The sequence below is a fragment of the Pocillopora damicornis genome, chromosome 6, assembly GCF_964200805.1.
Source record: "Pocillopora damicornis chromosome 6, jaPocDami1.2, whole genome shotgun sequence".
In the NCBI taxonomy this organism is placed as follows: Eukaryota; Metazoa; Cnidaria; class Anthozoa; order Scleractinia; family Pocilloporidae; genus Pocillopora; species Pocillopora damicornis.
In genome coordinates this window covers 17,912,535-17,935,632 of record NC_142675.1, presented here as the reverse complement: position 1 = coordinate 17,935,632, position 23,098 = coordinate 17,912,535, and the positions used below count along the sequence as shown (strand labels likewise).

General features: G+C 37.0%; 1 protein-coding gene across 1 annotated transcript; it reads left to right on the top strand.

The window, feature by feature from the left end:
- LOC113682010 (A disintegrin and metalloproteinase with thrombospondin motifs 1) lies at window positions 1–21,361 on the top strand. The gene is made up of 28 exons (XM_027199159.2): window positions 1–95; window positions 3,253–3,320; window positions 3,684–3,709; window positions 4,195–4,261; window positions 4,472–4,791; window positions 5,515–5,665; window positions 6,274–6,455; window positions 6,742–6,831; window positions 7,958–8,091; window positions 8,675–8,688; window positions 9,040–9,145; window positions 10,155–10,295; window positions 10,619–10,775; window positions 11,006–11,101; window positions 11,872–12,011; window positions 12,445–12,511; window positions 12,762–12,852; window positions 13,489–13,616; window positions 14,231–14,351; window positions 15,002–15,091; window positions 15,615–15,769; window positions 16,721–16,847; window positions 17,486–17,594; window positions 18,072–18,276; window positions 19,062–19,224; window positions 19,893–20,180; window positions 20,439–20,746; window positions 21,086–21,361. The coding sequence occupies exons 1-28, from the start codon at window positions 79–81 to the stop codon at window positions 21,167–21,169; spliced, it is 3,645 nt and encodes a 1,214-aa protein (XP_027054960.2). The 5' UTR covers window positions 1–78; the 3' UTR covers window positions 21,170–21,361.
- Window positions 21,362–23,098: the final 1,737 nt, after the last annotated feature.

Below are 23,098 nucleotides of genomic sequence, written 5' to 3'. Positions count from 1 at the left end.
TATAAGTCAGGACGCTGGTCGCGAACAGAAAGAGAAACTCGATAAAGGCATTTCTGAGAAGCGACCGTTCGGACTTGCATGTGTCTGCATTACACGTAAGTATCAGTACATTTCTAGCTATTTTTTTAATTTCATTTCAAATCAAATCATTTTGACTGGCTCAGTAAATCAGTCTTCACTCCCACATCCCGTTCCTTAGATAATCTCTGAATTTGATATGACACGTAGCATTTTTACAATTGTTCCGCTATTTGATAGATTATATATGGGTTCTTATCAGTCTACTCTTGTTTTCCCAGGCAACTCTAATATTTTCATTTTCATTTTTCATCTATTAAACTGATAAATCTTCTTCACCTAAACTGACTCTAAACGGTAAAGCTCTCTTTTCTCCAGAGAAACAGATTAAGTGAAGCGAGAAAACGTCATCATGTTACACGGAATCGCTGGAATAATGAACGCCACTCACTGATCGATGCCAATTCAGCGGAAATGAAGAAAAAAAAACAAAAAAAAAAGAACTTCCTTCAATGAATTGGCTTTTTTGCTGTTCGCCAAAGAAATTTTTACCAATTTTTAACGATTTCTTAAAACATGCTTATAGATAAATTGAAATGACGTTGCATGCTAATATGATTTTGATATCAGAGAATTTGTATCTTCCAACAAGCCTCATCTAGATCAACGAGGCAGTCGTGTAAAATCTTTGAACAAGGATCAGTTTTAAAAAACCTTTGTAATTTGTCAATATTTATTTTCCGTTCTTTTATTTCGTTTTCACCAACAGTCAAACCCGCTTATCAAAAAAGAGGCACTTATAGAGAAACAAGCTATGTTAATGTCCTTAAGATCTTTTAATTATACACGGAATCTTCGGCACTCAACGCGCTGATATTTTGTTTAGGAAAAAATTTGGCTTTTGTTCTCTGAAACAGAAATCCTTAGAAGTTAATTTCATCTAAAATTCATCCGGCTTCAGCTATAATTTCGATTTGTCGTTTAACTTAAGCTTTCAACATCGGCTTTCTTTCGGTGTGTAAATGTTGAGATAAATATTTTGCATTGCAATTAAAACCCATTCCCCTCGAAAGAAAAAAAATCTTTGCCAAATCACGTAAAGGAAAGCTATTCTCGCTGGAGCGTTTCAAGTTTTTGTTGTGGTCAAAATTCTGCTATGACCAAGATAACCTTTTAGTGACGCAGTTGTATCGCTGGTTTCCGGTTCCTTTGACTGAGAAGATTTTGCCGCAGGGGACTCTTCAGTCATTGATATTGGATGATGTGATGTAACAACAGTTCCCGTATGAAAACATCAGCTATAAGAAAAATTATTGACATTTTCCTACACTTTCGAGAAACTTCAGAGACCTGTAATAGCCCCTGAAAAGAATCAAAGATATAATGGTCAATTCTAGGTAGGTACCTATTATCATCCAGAAAACAGATCCAATATCACAAGGCGGTATCAATTTTCCAATTATACTGAGGAATCAGGTTATCTCCTGGTCTTAGAGACCACTCTTTTATATTTAGCTTTTTACGATAAAAGTATTTAGGACTTTTTTTTTTACAAAGAACTCCGCGGATCGCTGGTATAATGACGCAATAGTCAAGAGCTTACTGGTTATTCTAGGAGAGCGCGAAGGCCCAATAGAGCTGAATAAATTAACATGAGGCAAGGAAAGACCTTGGCTCAAATATAGTCAATTTACACTTTTAAAATCGTGATTAGCGTTCGTCCAAAAATATCTCTGTGGTGTGCAGGAGGACATACATGAGGAAAAAGCATCCGCGATCCCTGAACACAATTTCTTACTTGATTCCTGTCAACTAAATTAGTTTGTTTTGTATTCTAGCTAATTTTCAACGACTTGACAATTTTGTGGGAAACTCCCATCTCTCTCTAAGCAGGTTTGTGCGAACTTACACGCGCTAACTCAGCAGCCCTCACGCTTGATTACGTCATATACTGAAAATGAATCTTGAAGTCTCGTTTTCATCACATTTTTATCGCTGCCACCGCTTACACGGTTTTTTTATGTGGAATTTCGCTTGAGTACTCGAAGACTTCTTGTACGTAGAACTTCAAGGCCTATCTTTCAAACTACTTTGTTTGATGTGTTTTAATTACTCAATTTATTCATCTCTATCAGGTCTTCCCGCTATCTTAGAACAATCATTATTCTTTTGATGTCACCAAAAAGTTGTAAGAGTTTGTCTATGATATTTAAAGAGAAAAAAAGGGCCCATTTTCTATAATCTTATTATTTTTTTCAAAAGTATAGTACCCCGCAAACTGGTTCGTCGTGAGAATTATCCTTGGCCTAGTAAAGTGCAGAACGCCCATAAAGCAGCACTTAAAATCTTAAAAGTTATCTTCAAGCGAAGAAAATTCCCTATTTATTTGAATAGATTATTGGCAAGCTTCACATCTATGAAAAGAACCGCCATTTTAAACCCACATAATTTACCGCATCCCAGCTTAAGCCGCATACGTGTCGCATCTATTAGTTTTTCGAACATGACTGAGGAGTCTCAAAAATACTTCGTCTCACTTGTCTACTCAATTCTTGCTTTTATTAAGATCAAGATAAAAACATTATAGCGTTTTAAATAAGTTCTTTACAGCATCTGTTATTGAGTTAATCATTGAAACCAAAATGCATATTAAGAATGCAAGTGTTGTGTTGTAAAGATGGTGCTTATCTAAGTAATGAATGTTTTAAAAAAATCATTTCGACGGAGATGATATGGAGTTTGGTTCTTAACTTAAACTTTTTCCTTTGTTTTCTTCAGTTATCTTCGTTTCAAAAACAATCAGACTTGATACAATTTATGGTAGATGTTCCAATTAAAAATTCATTCGTTTAACAACGAGTGAAAGAGCGGCAGATATCTCTAAAAAAAACTGAAAAAAAAGCGAATTCAAAACTACCATAGAGTAAGAAAAGAACTGGAAACAGAAACCAAAAAACACTTTGGAAGTTAAAGGGTAAATGTTGCGTGTATTTACTATTTTTTTTTTCTATTTTTTCTTTTTGTTTGTTTCTTTGTTTTTTTCGGTTTGTTTTATTTCGTATTTCATTGTCTGATACCTGTTTTCTCAAGAGTTCTCCTCGTTCTAAAACTGATTGTATCTACGATAATGAGCATTTTGATATAAAAAAATCGAGCCTATTACATGTAGGAGTGGATCGAGTCTTCGTTGTTCATAAAACTTATCGTCTTTGTCTATTTTCATTTTTTTTTTAGCGGCAAGATGAAGCAATCTCCCACTTGGATATGTATCTTATTCTATTTGACATCACTGTTTCATAACAGTAAGTTAAACACAATGACATTTTCAACCCCAGCAAATTTTTACCAAATCCCCTTCAGAAGGGCTCAGCGGACCAAGCGGCGTAATTCAGTGTCTCGATCATAATTCTACTGACAGGGAACCTTGCCTGGCGAAATAATCTTTGAATTCACATTCTCTAGGGCCTTCTTAACATTATACGTGAAATTAATAATACCCAGTCAAAAGTGTTGGCCGGTGATGAAAACCGCTATTTCAGTCCCTCTCTAGCTAGCGAACAACGAATAACGATATTATGGGTTTTCCTTATAGGTAGCGTTGGAAAGTTGAAGTTTTTGCTTTAAGTGTTATATATATATATTTTTTTTTTCTTTTTATTATGTAGGTGAAAACCGCACAATCGATGGAAAGGTAAGATTATTGTTTAGTTTTTCAGTTTGCTTCTCAGAAGTCAGTGTGCGTTTCACAAAATGGGTATTGCTGAAGCCGAGTAACATAAAACCACTCGGCAAGGCGTCAGTGAGAAAAGAAATTTATGCAGAAAAAAAATTTGAGAGTTTGTAGGAAAATTTTCCGATGTGAACTCGATAAAAATACTCTATCAGCAATTACTGTTATTTAACTAGCTATATAGATGTCAATGTCTTGAAATCATATTTCAAAAAAATGTATATTGCTTTGCGCTGACACGAAACTACATCAATATTACATAGTGACCATCTTGCTTCTTGAGTACCCAGCTTTAAAAGTTCTATTCCATTTTGGTGGGGGAGGGTTATAAATAGTGATTGAAATGTTTTATTTTTAAGGATTCTTCTAATTAGTGTTGTCGCTTATTTCGGGCAATACGACTTACATTTACTTTTTGCTTTTCTTCTGTTATCACCTCTTTCTAGCCCCTCCATCATTTGATGACAGAAGGGGAATTGAAACGTTATTTTGGCTCAGAGAACCTGTCAAATGGTAAGAGACAATTTTTCTTAGTTTGAATATATGTATATTTAGAAGTACAGTGCTAAATTCCATCATGTCCAATCAGATGTAACGAGGCTCCTAAGACATACATATACAATTTTAACACAAAGCTGACTTTCATACTAATAAATATTGAATAGGTATCACTTTTTACACATACGACTCGAAGTGATGCATCATTTTTGCTTTCCTTTGAAGTCCCTGAATACGATGTCACAGTGCCGCTTGAGTCAAAGGATGGCAACTTCGCCAATTCGTACTCAATGAATGGCCGATTTAGGAGAAGCCTCGAAGAAGACGATGGTGCGACTTACCACTATCATATTAACGCCCTAGGAGAAAAGCTACATCTCCACGTTAAAAGAAACACAAAATTTATGGCTCCTGATTTAATGTTGGAAACCCGTGATGGGAATGGACAAAGGGTTTCCAGACCAGTGTCCAGGGATGCGTTTGTGACCGGCTCAGTGGCTTCGGATCCAGATTCAGTGGTTGCATTGAGTGTTAGAGAAGGGCTGGTAAGATTATCTATGGAAGGGCACCTAGAGGGAACTACGTTACAAAATGAGTCATTTTTTGCGCCGAGCAAAATTGTAGTTAGTTCAATGGCTACATGTACCGACAAATTTCTTCGTTATGGGTATTGGTTTTTGCTCCAAATTATACACCATCTTGAATGGAATTTGAATTATATTGAAACGATCTGACGAATTGCAACTTACAATTTATCAGGGAAAATACAATTTTTGAACACTAAAACAGACGAACGAGGACCTCCTAACCTTAAAATCGTTGATTAAGAAGACCTTCAAAACCAATATAGCAAAATAAAGTTATCTTCACCATAACGGAAAATAAAACATATTATGGAAATATAAAAGACAGTATGAAACAAAGAGGGCGAAACGATTAAGACGAATTGATAATGATGAGTTTTCGAGTTGCGCAAGCTATGAATTTTTAAAAACTCCACCAAACGCGATGAAATTAGCGCACGTCAGGGCCTCACTGGATCGTACTAAAGTCTCTATTTTCCCTTCCCACGAACACTTTGTTCGGCTTTAGCTTCAATGCTTTTGCTGATACAGTGTTAAATTTCCCAGCACATGAATTTACTTGCAAACAAGTCCCTTGTGGCTTAGTCTGGGTGTTAAACTTGCTGTAAGCAAAAACCGGGTGGATTCGGATTTTCGTTGTCCACGGTTCTGTATAATTTGCATTACATTTTTCTCTATCGGTAGACTGGTATAGTGAGAAGATCACGTGACACTTTCTTAATTCATCCTTTACCCAAACGGCTGGCTCGACACTTCGGAGATAAAGAAGGAGCAAAACCACATTTGATTTACCGAAGATCCTCACAAGAGAACAACAGGTGTCAAACAAATACAGGTAAGAGCTAAAGGAGTGAGTGATGACACTGAATATCTCATGGAGCCCTTCATCCAAAAGAAATCCCTCTGACGCTCTGTTTGGTCGTAAGATATCTCGTCTTTGAGGAAAAACGTTTCAAGAATCTTTCTTGAGATTTTGCAGTTTTGATGACGAAGGAATAGAGCAATTTTCATTTGAGATAAGAAAGTTATCTGAGACTACAATGGTTTAGCTTTTTTCTGTTCCGTGATTCGCCAAGAAAAATCACGCTACTCTTTCAACCAATCAGGTGCTAACCCCAAACTAATCACAACTTGGTCACGCACGTTTATCTCGCTTTAGACAATTGGGAATTCAGTCTCATAACGATCAATTCCTGACTAAGAAGTCCATACAAAACTCACCATTGAAGACAAAAACGAGCTAAATCCAACCTGGAAAATCGAGACTGCTTTTCGTAGGAGCATCGTAAGTTAGATACTTTTGGTCAGCTTGCTGAAGGTTTTTCTTCTGCCTAAAATAGACGGCTTTCTTATCCGTACCAAGGAAAGGGAAATTAATTCAGTTACATTCAAAGCTTCATCCATTGCATTTACTTGAATGTTCTGAATTTCGAATCTCATTAGAAACGATTCCCCGAGAGAGGAGAGCTCGTCGCTCTTCAGAGAGAGCAGGCGGTGTTCAGGAAGACAACCACAACAGCGCAGTAAATGATAAATACTTGGAGGTAGCGATACTTGCTGATGAAAGTATTGTCGAGGTTCATGGAAATCACTCCGAGGAATACCTATTAGTTTTAGCCAGCATAGTAAGTTAAAAGGTTCCAAGAATATTACTCATTATGGCCTTCCATCTCTCATTTCCAACCAACAAATCACAGTAAAAATTTCGTCATCACACTGCTAAGCAACTTTCGGATGAAATCTGGATTTTAAGTTTGTGCATTATAACATGATCTGTTAGTTATGCATTCAAATCAAAGAAAGAGTCTCAACGAAATCTGATTGCTGTACTTTTTCTTTGGTTTCTCTTCCGTTTCCTTTCCTTTGATTGTGTTTGTTCCGACGCTCACTCCTTTCCTTGACGTTCTACAGGTAGACGCTGGAATTTTCCAAGATCCAACTATCGGAGAGCAAAAGATCAATTTTGTAGCAACTCGCCTTGTCTTTGTCAAAAACACTGAGGTAATTCTTTAATGTAGAAAATGGAAAGACCAAATCGTCTTCAGTTAGCCACTTCACCGGTTAAACCCTTGTTCTGGAAGCGATATGTCGATGATTTTATTTCAGAAGTATCTGGAAATGAAGCGGAATGCCTCCTATCGCATTTGAATTCAGCGGAGCCGTCTATCCAATTCACCCTTGAGCGTAAAAAGGATAAAGGATTGATTTAAATGGGTGCAGAGCGGAACAGGGGAATTTAGAGATAGGTGTTTATCATTAACCTACCCGCACCGACGGATACCTCGCTTTTGACTCCCATCCCCCTATTTGCCGTAAAAATTCTGTAGCTAAAACTGTACGCAGGAGGGCGGACTGTCCGCCATCTTCATTTGATTCGAAGGCTGAGGAGAGAAAATATGTTTCGGACGTCCTAAATGTAAATAGCTATACCAAAACATTTCTGCGTAACTGCAAGAACCAGTTACAACAAGTAACACTCCGGATGAGAGGGAACCAGCGACTGGTTTTGCAGTTACTCCTTACACTTTCAGGGTGTTGCAGAAACCATCAAGATAATTTTTAATAGTCACAACGTTAAAGTTGCTCAAAAACCTTTTCAGAACTTGGGGCATATTTTTGCCAAACCTAAAGATCCCATCACGAAAGAACAACGAAACGACGCTATTTACTCTATTCTGTGCAATAAATGCGATCACGAGTATATCGGACAGACCAAACGTCAGTTTGGTACACCTTTTAAATAGCATCAAAAAGCGGTCTTCTTCAGCAAAAAAGAAAATTCAGCTGTGTCAGAGCACACATGCCTAACTAGCCATACAATTAGGTGGAATAATTCCGGCTAAAATTAATCACCACTAATCGACACTACCACCAGCGCCTACATTTGAAAGCCTAGCATATCAACTCCTACTACTTCTTTCTCTACTAATCCATGTAAACCATCCTCGGCTTCCAAGGATTCACGATGAAGTTTAAAAAAGATAAACACAGCGTTTTTGTTTCACTTATGAACACTTTTATCTCCTCGCTTTCATTTGCGGACCGTTCAAATACCCCTTGACTCATAATTAAGTCCTCTTTGACTACATAATACTGAAAATAATATTTTTATTTTATCTTTGACCAGTTCGGAGTCAATTCTGCTTCTTCCGGTGTACGTCACTTGGACATTATTGGTAAAGTGGGAAAATGGGCTTCAGAAAACAACAGACCAGATGAATCGGATCCTTTGCAATTCGACGTTGCTGTTCTTGTTCGTGGGTAAGTCGTGTTATTTTAGTTAAGTGTTGATGCGTAGGCACCTCGAATCTTACCAGAAATTAATTACACACCAGCAAGATTTTCTTTGCGAGTTTCCTTGTCATGATCGCCCTTCGTCAATTTTAGCGAGTGGAGCTCGCTAGAATACCCACAAGTCTTCTGTAAACCCTTAACATTACCCCCATGATGTCTTTTTAAGTCATTTAGCACTCTGTTGTCCGCAGTAACTTTTCTTTGCTACCTCATATAGAAATTTTTCACTTTTTTCATTAACACTCCCATGATGACCTAGTTTTAACGGGCCGCTTACTTCAACAAAACTATGCCGTCCGACGCTTGGTGAAGCCGCATTCTAAACCATCTTAAACCTACTTTGCGAAGCTGGATAAATTAATAACACTTCTTACTTTGTTTGGACAAATACCTTAAGAGTTAGCTTTAAATCTCACCTGGGCGCTTCAGTGTTTCGTTTTTACTTTTAATTCATCTTAACTAATGGTTAACCACGACAGTTGGGTTATGATGAAAAGTGATGTTTGTACTTATCTTGTGCTTTTTTTATTGTTTTTGTTTCATTTCACAGCGGTGGAATAGGAGGTTAGTCAATTTCAATCATACCCTTCTTAAAATTTTCATAGAATATGTTATTCATGATCAAACAGCTGACCAATGGTGAAATTTATTTGGATAGCATGCATTTTATTCCAGGAAGTGGGTACCTAAGTAGAAACATACATCGTTTAAAATAAGATGCAGTTTTTCTTTCTTAACCTAAGTTGAACATTGTTTTCAGTCGACTAAGTGTTGTTAACATATGCAATCAACGAAAAAAAAAATCTATTGTTCGAGTGCTGACGTTTAAAACATGAATATAGGTAAATTTGCTTCAGTAATATTCTGAAAACTTCTGTGTTCAAACCGACATTTTTCATTTCGTGTCTCAATTAGGTTTAGCATCGTTTGGTGGAGTTTGTAAACGTACCAACACTGTTAGTGTGGTGAGGGATAGTGGTCTTCAAACTGCATCTTTCATCGCACACGAAGTGGCACATAAGTATGTTTATGTTAACTTGGAAATCCCTTAGAACCTTTAAGCAAGATACCGTGTTGCATGAAAATTTTGTGAGTTTTAATCTCTACGGATTTTGCGCGGTTAAAATGTGATTTGCTCATTCTAATGAAGATAGATGCATACCAGTCATGTATCAACTCATTTTTATTCGGCGGATTTAATTTGAACTCATTCGAATTGTTAAGATAAGAATCACCTTGCCTCTTTGCACCTCGATAAGTTGAAAATCGGCGGAAAATATACAGTTTGTTTCTTTCCGCGATAGTGCTCTTTCACTTGAATAAAAAGTTGCAAAAAATTACAGTGTTTTCCAACAGAAATTTCAATCAATTTTCATGCCTCGCGGTAATCAAACTGAATATCTAATAGAGACCCCAGCTCTTTGCTCTAAGAGATATTCGTGAAGGATACAAAAAAATGCCAATATTTTAGAACGACACATCATGAGTTATGGTTGATCATTCAACCCATGCTACGATTTCTTTCCGTCTCCTTAACTTAGAACAATTTGGAGTGCTCCAGCTAGATGTAATGTGGTTTTCGTTAGCAAAAATACTTTACCCTGAAAAAACCTGAGGAAATTAGCTTTAGGTATGAGAGTAGACGGGTATTGAACGAGAGATCAGTCAAATTACATGAATGCCTACATATACGGAGTAACACTTTACAAACGCAATCACCACGGCTTATTGAAGTAAACTCGATGTTAAGGGAAAATTGGTTTGATCAATTAAGTTGATAAAGTAAATTAGCCACCGTAAAGAGATTTAAAGTTTTTGTTTTGTCGTTGGCCCTTCGTCAACCCTTAGCTCTTACAAGGGGCTAACGCTAGAAACGTCAGCTTTGAAACTCTTTGCGGTGGCAAATTTACATTATCAACTCGGTTGATAAAACCAAATTATCTTGAACACCCCCACAGACGCAGCACCATAGTTTCTTTAGAAACTTGCCCCTTTTATTGACTGAAAAAGGTATTGGTTTCACTCTGCAGCTTAGGGGTACCCCATGATTCCAAAGGATCAAGTAAAAACTGTTCCAACTTTGTTAACGTCATGTCAACGACAGGACAAGGAGGACCTGGTTCTTGGGAGTGGTCATCGTGCAGCAAGGCAAAAATTCAGAGTTTTCTCAAGTAAGAGAAGTCTCGAAAGTGCTGAAAGCACCTTTTATCTTCTCGTAACTTACTTTCAGGCTCCATCAAGCGTGCCTAAGAAGCCCATATAATAAGTTGAGAGTGGGAAATTTGACTCTGTTTTGGTCGCTGTAATCAAATTTAAATATCCTTATCTGCAAGCATACAATGGGCAGTATCGTTAGTAGAGATTGTAGTGTCAGACAGAGCAATTCGTACAATATGGAGAAACTCCTGATCTGGTTGATAAAAAGGTTCGCTTTCCCATTTATTGCTTTCATAACAGTGTAATTTCCTTTTTATTTATTTATTCATTTTCAAAGGAGCAGCAAATCCACATGTTTAAATGATCCTCCTCCCTCGACTCGTCCTAAGCTTCCCTCTGACCTCTACACCGAGCTACCAGGAGAACTCTTCGACGCAGATAAACAATGTTTGTTCCAGTATGGCCCTGGATACAGACAATGTCCGCAAAGAAGGGTAAGAAAAAAAGACTGATCTAATCAAAAAAAATTTTAAAGGGGAGAACCTCCTCGTTTACACTTCAGATAAAATACAGGAAGGAAACCAGATAATCTTGAACGATGGTTTGCAATTTTGAGCAAATTTATTAAGGGTAGGTAGCCTCGGTAAAGAATGGTTTGACGATCGAATTAAGTTGATTTTTTTTTTAAACAGTTTATCGAGAAATTCCTTCATTTTATTTTTAGAGCGTCTGCGGTTCCCTTTGGTGCACACCAAACGGACGCAACTGCTTTTCGAGCTTTTTAAGGGTAGCAGATGGAGCACCATGCGGGCTGCGTAAAGTAAGTTTATCATCAAAATGGTCCTCTAACTCTGCCTGTGGCAGAATTCTCGCACACGTCTAAATTCTCTCTAGAGTTCACAGTCCAGGCCGACTTGAATCAAATTCTAACCAGTTAAAGAGACGCTGTCATGCCATGTTTTTCAATGGGTCACTGCCTTTTTCACCAGTAGCCATTCCTCCAAGGCATAGTATTGTAAGTCTTCTCTAGTTATGAAAGTTTACGGTGTTTGATCAGTGATAATCGTTGAAAGACTTCGATAATTGAGACACCTCTTAACGGCATTCACTAATTAGTTGTAGGGTTTATATGGTTAAGCAACGCAAAGTATTCCCTCCGCAAAAGAATAAGGAAAGATATCCATGTAAACGGTTTACAGCACTGCTACACCATATGATGAATAGTATAGATGCCAAAGGAATGATCGATCATTCCTGGACATCTTTTAATATTTTCTCTCATAGTGAACCCTTGTGATTTCGCAACGATCTCGAATACCCTAATTCTTAATTTTTTAATTATTCAACGATTGAAACTAAAGTTAATCAAATTCATAGGAGAAGTCTAGTCGATGAGCGAAAGAAATTAAGATGGTCTTGAACCCTTGGTATAAAATTTTTTTGCATTTTCTACACAACTAGTAGATACCAACATAACCAGCCAGGCGACAAGACTGTGAATCTCTATCTCCTACATCCAAACATAAATTTAGTCTCAACTCCACTGCTGTTCACGACTGATGTTTCTCTTGCATGTAATTACAATTCAAGTGGTGCATTAAAGGCTCTTGTGTCGATAACGGCTCTCCAATTATCAATGGAGGATGGAGCGAGTGGTCTAACTACACGGAGTGCTTTCCAGCGTGTGGAAGAGGAGTTCGCCACCGAGGAAGAACATGCACCAACCCACTGTAAGAAAAACACTCTACTACAAATGTAGTCCTAATTTTTAGGAAATAATTGGTGAAAACCGAGATTTTTTCTCATGAACAAAGTGCATAGTGTTCTTTTTGCCTTTGCTGGTGGTTTTCATTTCTCAGTAAAAGTTCCTTCACCTGCTATTACCTGAATAGACCTGGCTTGACCCACATCACTTATATCTTTGCCAACATACATAGCTTATGGTACAACTCATGGACATATTGATTTTCCGCTAAAAAACAAGAGAAGAAAATTCATTATTTCCGAAACAATTTCGTAAAATAGAAACTGAGCCTGTTCATTTTATTTTCCACCGGAATGACCGTGTTCCTATCGCAACTGGAAAGCACTCACAGAAATATGATTCAAAAGCATTTGCTAAGCTCCTTTTAATTTTTCTTTTTTTTTACTGATTCTCACAAGACCTGAAAATGGTGGCGCAGACTGTGAAGGTCCTGCGATATCGTTCTGGGAAACCTGTAATAACGAGGTAAGAGCACTTACAATTAAAACTTTACTCTTGAGCAAGCTCCCTAGATAATCATGAAACTTCATTTCTGCTTTGCGCTAGCTGATAAATGAATCCCTCAAAATTGTTTCTGATTTTTACACCTTTTTTTCTTTCTTTTCAGTTATTATTATTATTATTATTATTATTATTATTATTATTATTTTTGTGATTTACCCCATATAAACCAAGAATTGACAGGTTTCGGGACTCCTTACTATTTTTATTTCAGGTCCCTTGTATCATTTCTGATGGTCAGCCATCTATTCGTGATTATCAGTGTAAAAGGATAAACGCTGATTCCTACGCTTACTATCCTCCCAGTAAGTGCGCTAGTTTTTTCAAATCATTATTAAGTAATTGATAGAAGCGAAAGATAAGATAACTTTAGAGAGACAGTTCATTTGCAAAATCTTTGGAGAACTCCATCAGTAAGGTACAACATTTGGAATGAAAACTTAATACGATAAAAAGGTTCTTTGATATAGGTTGCATTACAATGGAAAGATGTATTATTTCATGATCCAGGTTAAAAAGACAGAAAGTATCGTTCAAAGTCGGGAAATTCCACTCACGAGACGAAAGAATTATCTTGAAGAAACAAAAATGAGAGATGCACCATCTCAGATGAGGTCCTGGCCCACAGAAACGTATTTGGATAGCATAAACAACAATCTTTAACTCAACAGGCTAATTATTGCAAAGAAATACTTTAAATATATTTAAACACCGAAAAAAAAAACCGAGAAGGTTGTTGGGAGCTCTATTCATTCCTATATTCTTTTACTACAAAGAAAGCGCCAGTCAGCTTGTAGGTCTGGTGCTTGGGTGAAGTGATTTTAGTCTGTAGAGGTCCAAACTCCTCAAAATTGTTAGCCTTTACAGGCTGATGTATACACATGTAGAGAGGCTTTTGATATTTATCCATAAAAGGAAAAATAATGATATTTCTCTTTCAGACCATAACCCATGTAGACTTGCTTGTCGATCAGGGAGCACTTTTGGTTTCTATGGAAACGTGCTAGACGGCACTCAATGCAGTGAAAATCCTTATGTGTATGACGTATGCATCGAGGGAGAATGCAAGGTATACGGCCATCTCGAGTTTATCATACGGGGCAACTAAAATTCAATAGGTTTCCTTGAGTTGCACTGAGTTACACTATTTATTTCGATTTTGGGAAAGAAGTTGAAAAATAGTCGCCTATAAAAAAGTGCAACGATTTTAGAATAGTGTCTTTCCGTTCTCCTCGGAAAGTCTTCAAAGGAAAGATTCCCAAGGACGGTTATGAGATAATCTTGATCAATAGCATGCGATCACGGATTTCAGCTGTTCATAATTGGTGTCATTACTTATCATTTCTCTTTCTTTAATATTCTTCTGCTCTGTTCTAATCTGTTTTTGCTAACTTTTTTCTTTTTATCTTTTTATTCATTTTGTTTACTTGTTGCCGTTATACGTGCAACTCAGGCATATTCGCAATTTACAGGAGTAAATTTTATACGGGAGTAAATACAAGCGATAACCTCACTGACTATGTACTTCCTGTAACTATAGGGGGAAATTAAATTTTGGACTTTATCTCACCAATTTCATCATTCGTTTAATTATTTTGATGTCTTTTTTTTTTTTTTTTTTTTTTCATTATTGCATTTAGTTTCTTAGTTGACTTATTTTAACGTGATTTGTTTAAATTCCAGACGGTTGGTTGTGATGGTATTCTCAATTCTGGAAAAGTAAAGGATAGATGTGGCGTTTGCGATGGAAATGGGGATTCATGTATATTAGTGAACTCTAGCTACACAAAGGACTACAAGAAATGTGAGTTTCCCTACGCAATGATACATATTTGATCCTGATCTCATAATTAGAAAGCGTTAGTTCGATTTTGAACGTCAATATCAGCGGTTTAATTTTATTTATTTTTAGCGCATTGCATCAAAAAAATCTCAATGCTCTTACAAAAATAGTAGCAATTTAGGATCCACTGAAACCATCACAAGAATGAATTATAATACAATAACTAGAAGAAGAAATAGATAAGCATGCTCTGATTTTGAGTTTGTATGGTCGTAAAAATAATCAACGGATGGGGTGCTCATCACGTCTAACGGTAGGTCAATTTACTAGTCGTGGTGATAAGGAGCTGGAAATTGTTAAATTTATGCCAAAGTGACTCATTTGACTTAGAAAGAGGGTACTCTTTGAATTAATGGTTGAAAATTTGTGACTGGAAAGGATTATAAAGTCCTTCACATTAATGATCAAAGGCCCAGGATTGAAAATCGTACACGTTTCATCATTCCGCCACACTTTTTCCATTCTTAATTCTTACCACCACCATTTAGGTGTGATACCGCTATGCAGAAAGATCTTTCGGTTCGCTAAAGTATACAACTTTCAGCTAAATGTTAATATTGATAAATGCAATGATTGAATAATGCATTAACCGATTTGAATTTCCTTTTCAGATCGGTCCGCAGACACCATCGTTGTTCTACCACCAAACACTTCCCATGCGATCTTCCAGCAGAGAAACGTAAAACAATACAATGTTATTGGTGAGATTTTTTTGGGAACCGTCATTGGCCATTGAAAAAATTGTGAAAAAATTCATCTTATTAATGGTCAATAACATAATCAACAATAAATGGAAGAGATGGAAATTCTGCAAATATCAACAGCCATTATGTGAATAAAGCACAGCCTTTTTTTAAGGATTTTTGAAGTTAATTACCAAACCGCTTATGTTATGAAGGTGTGCCCACTACCTCAAATGAGGTCTCCCTCCTTGTGTGAATAAGTATGTGACTTGAGATACAGGAAGGCAGCCGGGATTACGACGTATACGAATAACTCCTTCCTGATGCTTAACGTTTTCGCCTATTTGTGGATGAATCGATGACTGTAACAAGTCGATTTTCAATTCATTCGTAGTCTATTCTCTTCTTGCTGTGGGCCTAGGCTACAGTGGTAGATGATTTCCACAGCGTGAAATCTTTAGTGGATTTCTGGCCATCAGTTTTGATGTTCGTATCAACGCAGCTTTATCGATGTTGCCTTAATTTATTTTCCTTTATTCAGGTGTTCAATATGAAAAAAAAGATTTGATTCAAATACCAACTTGGACAGGAAAGATCATCTACAAACATGGAACAAAAATTTCTTATATAAATGACTACAGAAGTCCAGACCGGTTGGAAATCGATGGACCAATAGAAGTGCCCCTAAGAATAGTGGTAATTATATGAGGAACTATTAATGAAAACTGTATGAGAGATTGAAGCAGCTTCCAAACTGCATAAGTCAACTGTGACTATAAGAAGAGCTTTGGATCTTTTACGGTAGTTTTAATTTTTAACTCGTGAATTCTCGGATCACAATGTATAAATTGTCGCTGTGCGCGGGATATCAGAAAACGAGGAAAATTAATGTAAACTCGATGGGTAACCTGGTAATAAGTTTTTTATTTCAAATTTCGATGAAAAATTCTGAAGTATTCACAATTTCACGGAGGAAGGTAATATAATAAGAATATGGCCTGACCGTCACGCCATAAATATTTCCCTGTTATGTTTAAATTATTGTTCTATTCTAATTAAAGAAAATGAACGAAGCTTTTAAATTAAAAGACATGTTTCGACAGTTCTTCTGTCATCTTCAGTTCTGAATAATATAAAGTACAAAGTTGAATTTAAAGTGTGTAACAAAATACTGATTGGACAATGTATGCAGTTACAAGGAAAGTTTTAAATGAACATGATAAAAGTCGGTGATTAAAGTTTCTCCCATTGAATGTGGATAGCTTCTTTGATTTTAACTACATTTAATGGGAGAAATCTACTCGTAATCACCAACTTTATCATGTTAATTTAAGACTTTCCTTGTAAATGCCTACTTTGTTCTGTCGCTATTGTTTTTTTTGTATTATTCAGAACTGAGGATGACAGAAGAACTGTCTAAACATGTGTTTTGATTTTAAAAGAGTCGTTCATTTTCTTAAATTCGTTACATATATGCTACTATCCAGACTTATGGTTCTATTCCCAGCAAATTAAAATGCTTTCTTTCGTCGAGTAGTTTTTACGGGTCTGAAACTTCCACTCTTAAGTTTCTCGTTTTCACAAGGGCTTATGGTTGCATAGGATTCCATTGACTGGTTTAATTTCATTTTCCTCCATTTTTTGCAGTATGTTCACCTACAGGCTCCCAATGTGGCAGTTGACTACCAATATTACAGACCACTTGAGTTGAACGAGACTTCTATGCCACCAACGTGTAGCTGGGTAACAACAAACTGGACTGACTGTTCTACAGGTTTCTCCATTTAAGAAGTCACTTTTACTGTTAAATAAAGAAATACTCATAATTCACAACCTAAATGGTCAATTAGAGGGATTGCAAATAGGATATGGAGAGAAACGCAACGCCTATACATGTTACTTGCTAAAAGAACCACAAAGCCAAGTAGCCCAGTAGTGTTCTTAGCTGCAGGGATCTCTTAATTTCAGCAGTGCAAATATATGAATTTTCATATATCTAAAATCGAAATGAAACATTTTGCCGGCAAAAGCTCGGCCGACTAGTTGGCCAACGAGTCGGTCAATTATCAAAGGATAGCTGACCGTTTGTCGGTCAACTGTCAATTGACTTTTGGCCGAATGTCGATGGATTGCTCTCAATGCACTTATTAGGGGTAAGATAAGCGATTTCGCAACACCAACTTCGTAAAGATTACCTGAACCACGCCACCACCTTGGACAACATTGAGTGATTATTTTTGTTGCCACACTGACAAAGGATCAATCGATAGATAGTACACCAGAAAAATTTTAAACATCTCTTAATTTCATTTTGAATAATTTTTTTTTCTTTATCAAGAATTCCCTCAGTCTTTTTTCTAAAATCAGCGAAGTGTTTATCCAAATTAACATTAAATGTTTTCTCTTCCACAGGTCAGCAGACCCGTGATGTCCACTGTGTAAGAGACGATGATATGACCCCTGCGAGTGCTAGTTGCTGTGGAGAAGATTCAAAACCTGATGAAATACAGCTTTGTTTTGAGTAAGTCACTGAGGTGGAAAAAGATGCATAATAGAAATGAAGATGTTTTATGATAATGCATCAGATTTTTGTGGACCTTGCATATTCTCCATAATTTTTTTTCTTCTTGATGTTGTTTATATCGATTTTAATGCGTTTTTGTTTGTATGTTTGTTTGTTATGAGCGTGACAATGTCATTTTTTGTAATTAAGTAGGTGGGAATGTTGGTAAATTTTAAGCTCGTTCGTCAAATTAAAGAAAAAAATGTTTCAACTTTCTCATTCTATTTACTTGCATGACGCTTTCCACGTCTACTCTATCTATCTCTCGTCTATATCAACAGCTTAACTCATCATTCGAGTTCTGCCTGTGGAAGGAATTTCGTAGAACAAATTTGATCTAACGAATTTGCGCTTCGATGCTGTCTCACGCTCGTAGCAAAACGAACATCTTTATTTAAATCAGATATTCTCCCTATTTTTCTATCAACGACTCAGATGGCACGTTTCAAACTGGCAGGCTTGTACGAAGACATGTGGACGAGGAAACCAATCACGATCAGTTGTTTGTCGCGCAAGAGTTACTGACACTGACTATCAAATCGAGTTCGACGAAGTTTGTAACGCCACCAAAAAACCGATCGAAACACGCTTCTGTAATGAGATAAACTGTCCTGCGTCCCGAACAACTCACTGGACAAAGGTATGACATGATTTCACTTTTTATACTAACGGCACACTAGGGCTCTCTAGTTGTCCAACAGTGTTTTCTACTAAACAATGAGCTATTTTTTAAAAAGAGTTTAAAAGCTAACGTTTGGAGCGTTAGCATCAGGGCTAACGCTCCAAACGTCAGCTTTTAAGATGTTTACGGTGGCCAATTTACGTTACCAACTCAGTTAATATTGCTGAATTGCCCTGTTATACTCTCTCACCAACGCAACACCACAGTTTCTTTAGAAACTTACCCCTTTTTTCAGTAAGCCACTTTGTTCTTTATTGCGTTGTGTCTCTTTCAGGGGGCTAGGTAGTTCTTTCCGAAAAGCGCTTTTTTATTCAAACATTTACGATTTATGAAGGGCCTTGAACTATATATCTATTATGCTTTTGTAGCAGAACATTTGCGCTAAATATGCCCATACTAGATATTTTATCCACATTCTAACATTCGTCAATATGAAATTGAGATAAAAATGGAGTAGAAATGTCAATTGTCGTAAGCTTTCCGGCAAGCCCAGTCATTTAATCGTGATAAGTATAGAATAACTTTGAACATTTCGGAATTTTGAAGCTAACAGCCTAAAATTGGAGAGTTATAATTAGCACTTTTGGATTCCAAGCTTCCTTCTCCCCCTTGATCATCAAGAGAAGACTCTTGAGGCCTTTTCTCCCTCATTCGTCAATAAAACTATTCCTTTTAACACACAATCACTTCTGTTTTGGGTGACTTAGATTTATTGAAATTATTTTTTTTAACGCATTTCATAGTGTCCTACAGTCTGCCTTCCTGGGGTCCGAAAAAACTACACAAAATGTTCACGCATCAATGCCCTGGGAGAAAGCGAAGAGGTGTCAGACATACAATGCGTTTATGAAGGCAGCGCTCCTCCATCTGCCAATGAAACATGCAATGATGACAACCCTTGTAAAAGTAAGTTATCTCTGGCACTCTAGAGAACTGTTCTGAGACCTAAGATATGTAGGTTTGTAGTTTGCCGAAAATCGAGCAATCTCCCAGTCTTTCTTGGTTTTTTGTGCATCCAGCATTTCTCAACTATTTGTCACGTTGACTCTCCTATCTTAGTCACACACTTTGTTTTTAACCTAAGTGAAGCTGGGCAAAGTAAGGTTAATTGGAATACTTGCAATAATTCTAAATATCATCAATGCAAAAACCTTTGAACGTAAAACGTTTGGCCCGAAATGTAAATCAGAACCTCTCAAAAATATGGACTTTTGTTCAAAAGGAAAAAAACCTTAAAGTTTTCCACCGGTTTAACGAATTACGAGTTAATGAATTAAACTCTGCCAAATGCCACACTTGGTCAAATATCGAGCCTGATAGGCCAGAACTTGGCAGCATTCGAGCTGGGAGACAGTTCTCTTTATAAGAGACTGTGGGTTAAAAATCTAGTGCTGGTCTAGGTTCATTTGATCACTTGATGACTAAATGCTCTCAGCCTGAACCTTTGCATCGCTTTTTTCATGTTTACAAGCCTACAAGTGCATCTCAGACCTTAACATTCGAAGAAAATACAACAATGGGAGAGAAACTTCATTTAATCCAGTCTTGATTGTTTTCTCCTATAATACCTGTAGAGCATGCGATCGGCTGTTTTAAGACTCCTTCTGGCTTATTCTCAAAGACCCTTGGTGACTTCAGAGCAGAGGCTAAGACAGATCCGAACCAGGCCGTCATGCAGTGCGGCGAATTAGCACATAGGAATGGTTACCGTGTGTTCGCCCTTGGCTTTGATGGTTTGTGCATGTCAGGCGCGGACGCAAAAAACAAATACTACAAACACAAACAGCCTGGCAGAAAAACTGATGCAAATAAATGCTCGGGAGTTATTGGACAGGGGCCATTCAGTGTTGTTTATTCCTTTGGTAAAGACGTGGTTTCTTTTTATTAATTTGTTCTAACAGTTTTGGTGTATTCAAAGTTATAGGCTGAACCTGTAATCCGAAGTCAACTAGAAGGAACACAGAAGGCGACAATGGGTTTGTTGCAAAGCAACTAAAACATCACTCAAATAGACAAAAATATCCTTCCTCTTTTCTCTTAAAGTAAAACCATTGCACTATACACTACAAGTCACATTCTCAATTTATTGCTCTAACACAAATCCGTCATTGTGCCTGCAGATCCGTTGCCAGAGTATGAACCAGTTGGATGCTTCAAAGACAAGGAAGGTGACCGCGCGATGTCAGATAACTACGCAAATTTCCGATTCTTCATCGACTGGCACAACTTGAACTCTACAATCCGCCAGTGCGCACTCGTTGCCCGAGATAAAGGCTACAAGTACTTCGCAGTTCAATTTTACGGAGAATGCTGGTCCTCTCCAGACGCTGCAGAGACTTATAACAGGCATCATCCACAAAAAGATCTGAAGAAATGCCGGTCGGGTGTGGGAGCTCCCTTTACAAACTATGTTTATCGATTCAAACAGGTGAGTTTACTCCAGCTTCTTTTAACATAATGAGCACAATCTATAATTCTAAACCCTGGCTGAAACGGGTCGATATGTCGTTTTCCAGTTGATATTTTGGGGTCAGGAAAAGTCAGGCTTTGTAGGAAGGAGAGAAAATATTTCTTTTCCCAACCTTCTGCTTTTGGGCACCACGACATCATTTGTTTGTCGGTCGAACGCGCGTGATGTAATCCCACATACCTTGAGGAAAAATAACGTCACGCCAACCAGTCAAGGCGGGAGTACTTCTCTTGAACACCTTATATACAATTAGGCACATTTACGAGGGCTTTATTTCATTCTCTTATTTTCTTGCAGATAAAAACCAGGAAAACTGAGCCAGACCATGACTCGTCTTCAAACATTGTGGACAATAACAATGCTAATATCATAACCAAATAGTGATTTCGAAATTGTCACTGTCATAGTACATATGCTTAATATAATTCACGAAGCAGAGCTAGGATTGGCCGCTCTAGAGAATTTAGCAGGGAAAATTAGGTTTTAAATGTCAACGCTTTTTGAAAACTTATGTAGAACGATCTTGTTGGGGTCTTTAAAGGCATTAAGCGCTAATAAAAAAAAGAAAAAGAACGTTTTACCTGGGAGTCTCATTATTTTACACTCTAGTTAAGGCCACGCGGAATTTAGACATTATTTAATGGCCGTTATATGATAGTGTTCTGCAACATATTGAGTTTGTTGGAGTAGAAACTATAGTGTTTGACCGTGTAGCACTGGGAAAGTTGCGATTTGCTGAATTAAAATCCAGTATCCTACTCAACCACCATTCCTTTTTCCATTAAACCACCAACTTTACACGAAAAGTTTGGGATCAAATAAGTGGCAAACATATCTTTGAAGTTTCCATTACACCCGATACTGAGTACTCGTTTTGTAAAAACTTTGAATGAGCTTTGGTTTTCCCTACCCACAATTTCTTAAAAATACTGTTTTAGTTCCAAGTATCTGGTGAACTGTGTTAATTACAGAAAGTATAAAAGGATAAACGATTCTAGTAAATAAAGATTTAATTATGAGAATTTTGATTCAAACTGAAGAAAGGCAAACCAGGTAGCTATTCAGTTCCTCCAGCTTACAAGCGAGTCCTAAAGGACCAAACCAAGGAAATTGAAAAGGAGCTTTTCCTTGTTCATTTCCCCGAAACCTCGTTTTAAAGCCAATATACTGAAATTAGTTTATCGAATGAAAAAATGGAGAATTTAATCGTAAGGTCTGCAGACTACTAATCGGTAAACCCAGCGTCTTAAACCAGAGGCGGGTCGTGCTGCATCCAGAAAAAGCGTTATTTAACAAATAGAGAAGCCTTGACTGTGTTCTGTTCTGTTGTGAAGCACGCAGGAAGCGGCTAGAGCACGAAAGATGTGTAGGGAGAAACACAAGACGCTCTTTCAACCAATGACAGCAAGCATCATAAACGAACTTTATTATAATCTAAATAATAACTCGCTAATTTTTCCCGAAGTTTGAGAGTCATCAGACAACATTGCGAGCCATGTTCATTCAGAATGATTAATTATAGTGTCAATGTCTTGCTATGCGTGTTATGTTTTGAGAAACGAGTATTCGTTGGAATTATATATTATATTGCAATTAAGTGTCTTTAGCACGTTGTTTGCTCCATAATCATGGCTATCCTGTCGTGTACCTAAAGACTTCCGAGGTTATTTCAAATCCTTGAAAAAAATTATGAGTAAAACCATCGTATGCCCCCTTTATACTTGGTCTAAGATTTCTTACAATGAATTTTCCTTTTTAAATTTTACCATAGATTTCCTCTTAATTCCCATTCTTTTTACTTTATTTTTTATCTTTTTATCGCATCTTAAAATACAAGATAATCTCTTCAAAACGTTTGCTTTGCATGTGCAGTACTTATCTTTCTTTTATAAAGTGGGATTCTGGTACTATGTTTTCAGTGTCTATTAATATACAATAGAAAAATTAGACCAAAAACCTGCACACATAAAACTGAATAGAAATACTTTTTATAAAAAAAAAGCTTAATTTTCAAGAAATATGTTACTCGTCTTGCTTCGAGCGTGGGACAGAAAAAAAATGAGGGTCGAGGAGGGATCGAACCTCAGACATTTCGCACTCCGACACACTATCAACTCCAAGCGGGAACTCAGATTTTATTTCTTTTCTTTACGCCCTAGCCAAAGCAAATAAATATCCTTGAATATTCCACTGCCGTGCTAGAAGTTTTCGAGTAAAACGTTTATGTTTCATGCAGAACACTTATCTCAGTTCTTGTTTTCTCACGTAGTTTAACTGTTATCATCAAATATGAAGTGTTTTTTCCTTGCA

What these genes read in the sequence shown, in the direction of transcription:
- LOC113682010 (XM_027199159.2), top strand. An exon ending in ACCGCACAATCGATGGAAAG is followed by an intron (nt 3,710 to 4,194) that starts GTAAGATTATTG and finishes ACCTCTTTCTAG; the next exon opens with CCCCTCCATCATTTGATGAC. An exon ending in AGAACATGCACCAACCCACT is followed by an intron (nt 12,012 to 12,444) that starts GTAAGAAAAACA and finishes GATTCTCACAAG; the next exon opens with ACCTGAAAATGGTGGCGCAG.